This window comes from Aphanomyces astaci, assembly GCF_000520075.1.
Source record: "Aphanomyces astaci strain APO3 unplaced genomic scaffold supercont1.15, whole genome shotgun sequence".
Taxonomy (NCBI): domain Eukaryota; phylum Oomycota; class Saprolegniomycetes; order Saprolegniales; family Verrucalvaceae; genus Aphanomyces; species Aphanomyces astaci.
This window is the reverse complement of record NW_009798278.1, coordinates 899,131-903,127: the sequence shown is the minus strand read 5'-3', so window position 1 is coordinate 903,127 and position 3,997 is coordinate 899,131. Positions and strand designations below refer to the sequence as shown.

General features: G+C 44.5%; 2 protein-coding genes and 1 pseudogene across 3 annotated transcripts; 2 read left to right on the top strand and 1 right to left on the bottom strand.

Annotated features, from left to right (window-relative positions):
- Positions 1 to 558: 558 nt before the first annotated feature.
- On the bottom strand, positions 559 to 631 carry H257_07463 (annotated as a pseudogene). Its single transcript has one exon. The product of its transcript is annotated as a tRNA-OTHER (tRNA).
- A 1,970-nt stretch (positions 632 to 2,601) lies between these two features.
- Positions 2,602 to 3,015, top strand: H257_07462 (hypothetical protein; the record flags this gene model as incomplete). The annotated part of the gene is made up of 1 exon (XM_009833000.1): positions 2,602 to 3,015. The coding sequence occupies one exon, from the start codon at positions 2,602 to 2,604 to the stop codon at positions 3,013 to 3,015; it is 414 nt and encodes a 137-aa protein (XP_009831302.1).
- A 51-nt stretch (positions 3,016 to 3,066) lies between these two features.
- On the top strand, positions 3,067 to 3,579 carry H257_07461 (hypothetical protein; the record flags this gene model as incomplete). The annotated part of the gene is made up of 2 exons (XM_009832999.1): positions 3,067 to 3,246; positions 3,550 to 3,579. The coding sequence occupies 2 exons, from the start codon at positions 3,067 to 3,069 to the stop codon at positions 3,577 to 3,579; spliced, it is 210 nt and encodes a 69-aa protein (XP_009831301.1).
- Positions 3,580 to 3,997: the final 418 nt, after the last annotated feature.

Genomic DNA, 3,997 nt, shown 5'->3' with positions numbered 1-3,997 from the left:
ATAGAACTGGTCAAGACCAACAGAAGTTACGGTTCAAAATTTCGATTGGTGAAAAATTGATCGAGTAATAGAATTTACATGTTAAACCAACCAGCCTTTTTGTATGGAAATATATGGAGCCAGGCACATTTTGGCCGAAAAGGAGCATCAAGTATATCTTGGTCTTTGTATCCAGCACTTATCCGTATGAAGGTTTCCATTGTATCCGGATTATTCAGGATGTTTAACCTATTTACCAGATAAAAAACGTAAGTAAAAATAATTTAACGTCAACATTACGGGTTTAACTGAAATAACCGAGGCGTTTAATAGTAAAACGTCTCCTCCTGAGGATGGCCGATCTGTAGTCTTTAGATGAAATGCACCATACGACTTATAACACACAAGGGCTTAAATGAAGGATTATATACTGTGTTGTGTGGAGTAGATGGTGGAGAACGATGTGTGTCGATCGATGGAGAAGTTCCTGCTTTGGGCAAGTCGCTTGATGATTCCATGAACTTTAGTCATCGTAGGTTCGATCCCTGGCATCCCCGGATAATTCCTTGCGGAAATAATCCGGGGAAGCCGGGGATCGAACCGACGACCTTTGAGTTAAGAAACCGAAGCCCTACCTCTGAGCTATTTTCCTCCCCCTTCCCTTAAGCGGGGTTACGGGGGTTAGGGGTAAGACTTTTTGAGAAATAGTTGGTGTGATATGAGTGTTGGTGACTTATTGGTGTTATTAAAGCCAGGGTGTGGTGATATATTTAAACGGAGCTAAGAACATTATACAGGGCGAATGAGGGAATGACCCTCATTGGGGTCATTCCCCAATGAGGGTCGCCCTGTGAGTATCTGGGTTTAAGAACCCGATGCGACAACGGATCGATGGCAAATACTTCATAGTAAATTTTTATATCCGACCGTCCAGTCGAAGGTACGGGTTCGAATCCCTGAGACGACGTCGCTTTCTTACTAGTACTACTATAGTAATACTAATAACACCAGTTAAAATTGTCCATGCCACGTCCAAAAGATCATTTCCCTTTCAACGGTTCAGCAACAGTGCACAATAAGTTCAGTAGTACCTCGGAATAAGAGCATCATCGCACCACTAAATTTGCTCCCACTGCAATCTAGGGTGAGTGATTTGTAGGTATATCCCACTTGTACAGCTGTGTAAAATTGGACTTTATGACCCAGACCTCGAATGTATGTGTATCCTCCCTCGGGCCATCATCATTCCACTGTTGCAATTGGTCGTCCTGACTTGAATAATTCCCTCATTAAAACAGTTCCACTGTTGTTTTGACTCGAAATACTGTTTGAATGAGGTCCCATCCGGATACACCTTTTCGCCAGTAGCCCTGTAACCTGGGACTCCATCCTACCCCCCGGTGAGTACATACGATGGCTAAATCTCCGGGGTTAACATCATCGCTAGTGGTTAGCTATCGCTAACCACTGAGATACACTTCACTCCTAGTAAGAGGTGAGGTGGTCTGAGCATACACAGTTCCATATAAACCTCATTGAAACAAACAACAGTGGAACTGTTTTAATGAGGGAATTATTCTGTGCCTTGGCATGGCAAGACAATAAAGCCGACCGATACCGGTACACTCACTACCACGTGCCTTGACATGGCAAGAAAATGAAGCCGACCGATACACTAGGTACTAAATAGTAAGGGCCTGTCTAGATGCCACCCTAAAAACATCATGATACTACGTAGTACTCCGGAGTATTACAATATTGCGCATTCTGCATTTTCCATACTGGTAATGCAGAGAACAACGTACATATGTATGGAGTATTTCATTTATGAGATATTTCAAGTTGGTGGGGCGCCTGGCTATAGTATGGACCACATCTGATTGGACAAAATCCAGCAAGTTGAAAGGCAGAAAGACGCGAGGAGAAAGTGTACTGTACAGTAAACAAGAGGTAAGTTTCACAAGGTGGCAACTCACCATCCCTTTGGGTCCTGTATCTCCCGTCCTGCGCCCCTCCTGCTTCTGGCACCAGTAGGTTCTCCACCACTGTACAGGCATGCAGGATGTATGGCCTAGCGTACCTGGTTGGGCCCCGAGGTTACCCTTTGTCGACCTCTTTTCGTTTTCTTTCCCTTTTCCACGTGCCTATGACATCCACCTCTTTTCCCTCCTCTTGACAGTCAGAACGACCAATTCCAACGGTGGAATAATGATGACATCTCATTTACCACTTGTCACATATATGTGTCACATCACAAATTTCATCATTTCATTTTACGATTAGTTGTCGCAATTTTGATTACTACACAATATTTTACAGGTAATCTCGACACTGTAAAATGCAGTGAAATTTGAAACTATTTCTTATTACATTATATGTATACTTCAAGTAGTAAATATCGATTACAACTTTGATTACTACACAATTTTCCCATAAGTTCAGGTTGTACTTTCAGGTATATTTTGTCCGACATACAACTCATGTTCACGCCATGTCCGATATGTTCGCCTCATTCGATATATTTCGTCCATACCCTACGTCATTGCAGTATATTCTGGTATATCTTTATTTAAATAACCTATGGAATTGCCATTTTGATTTCTGACTTGAACGGACCACACGATGGGGGACACGCATGTACGACGCCGCAAGACGCGGACGCGGATGGCCAATTTTCGTGAGGTTAAGCTCATTCGAGACAGAGAGTCCAAGAGAATCATAAGGCGGCAATATATTGCCGACTGCAGTGCTCTCAAGGACGAACTGGCCGAGTTGACAGGTCGGTTGCGTGCTCTCCAGAACGCACGAACGTCAGTGTCGTCGCTGCCGTGGCATGAAGTAGCCACGTCCATGAGTGAGGCCATGGAAGAAAGCCTCTCGGAATCCAAACGCCTTCAGGTGCATATGGCGCGCGCTAAGCTCGTGAGCGATCGTTTGGTGCAGTGGATGCAGTCCTCAGTGGCGCTCGACCTGGTCGAATGCGAGAGTGCCAACGACATCCGAAAGTGTGACCTCCCTTGGAAGCAATCCACATAACTGCACGACAAACTCGTGTGGACCATCGGGTTGCAATGGCATGCCAAGAAAATGTACTGGACGAACCACCACCACATTCGCCGGTTCACCAATTTGGCGGGGGACAGCATGCATGTCCACGTGTCCACGCGATGGAGCTTTGTGATCGTTCAAAGGACGATCGATGCGGATATGACAAGGGTAGCGAATGCACTGTGGCAAGCCACGCTGGGATTGAAGGCGCTTACGAAGGTACATACATATATTTGTGCTTTCAGCCAAAAATTGGATATTTGCGCTGATTCACCAAATCCGTCGGTCGATTGTTGTAGTGAATTTTGTATGTAAAATTCGTCAGGCATGCATTAGTTCGATGGTTGCAGGAGTTTGATGAGTCACTGGAAAGTATTTTGGCTTTAGATTGGTCAGTCGATTGTCTTTTGTCGATTTGGTTCTGCTCATTCGATTGAGCCACCGCACTACACATTCAAATCGACCTCATAATACTAGAAGTAATGCTAGTTTACCTCACCTCACTAACGTGGACGCACTTAGACGTTGGCTCGCGTATGCACAGTCGGCTAAGACGTGTGGAAGCTTCGTGCGGAACTGCTTGCACCAGGCTTCCGTAATAATATATTTATTGCGTTATCTAAAATGACACCTTAGCCAGCCAATAGATTTCAGGATACTAGTATTCGAGGTCCAGAAATAGATATTTAACCTAGCGGTATTAACCGGGCGGTTGGATATTTGGTCATACCAGTAGGGGTGGCCGCTGAGATGTATGTTGACTTGTTAATGGGATTCGGAACCTTGCTCCTTTTTAATGTCTAATCAGAATCTATCACACCTTGTTTCTTACACACGATTGGCTATAACACTGACACAGAGGTTACAATTTTGAACTTTGAATTTTGTAGAGCTTTGTGTGATGCTGCTCCAGAGAATTGTGCACTGATGAGTGCACTCCGACTATGTCCAATATGGTTCTCCACTTACA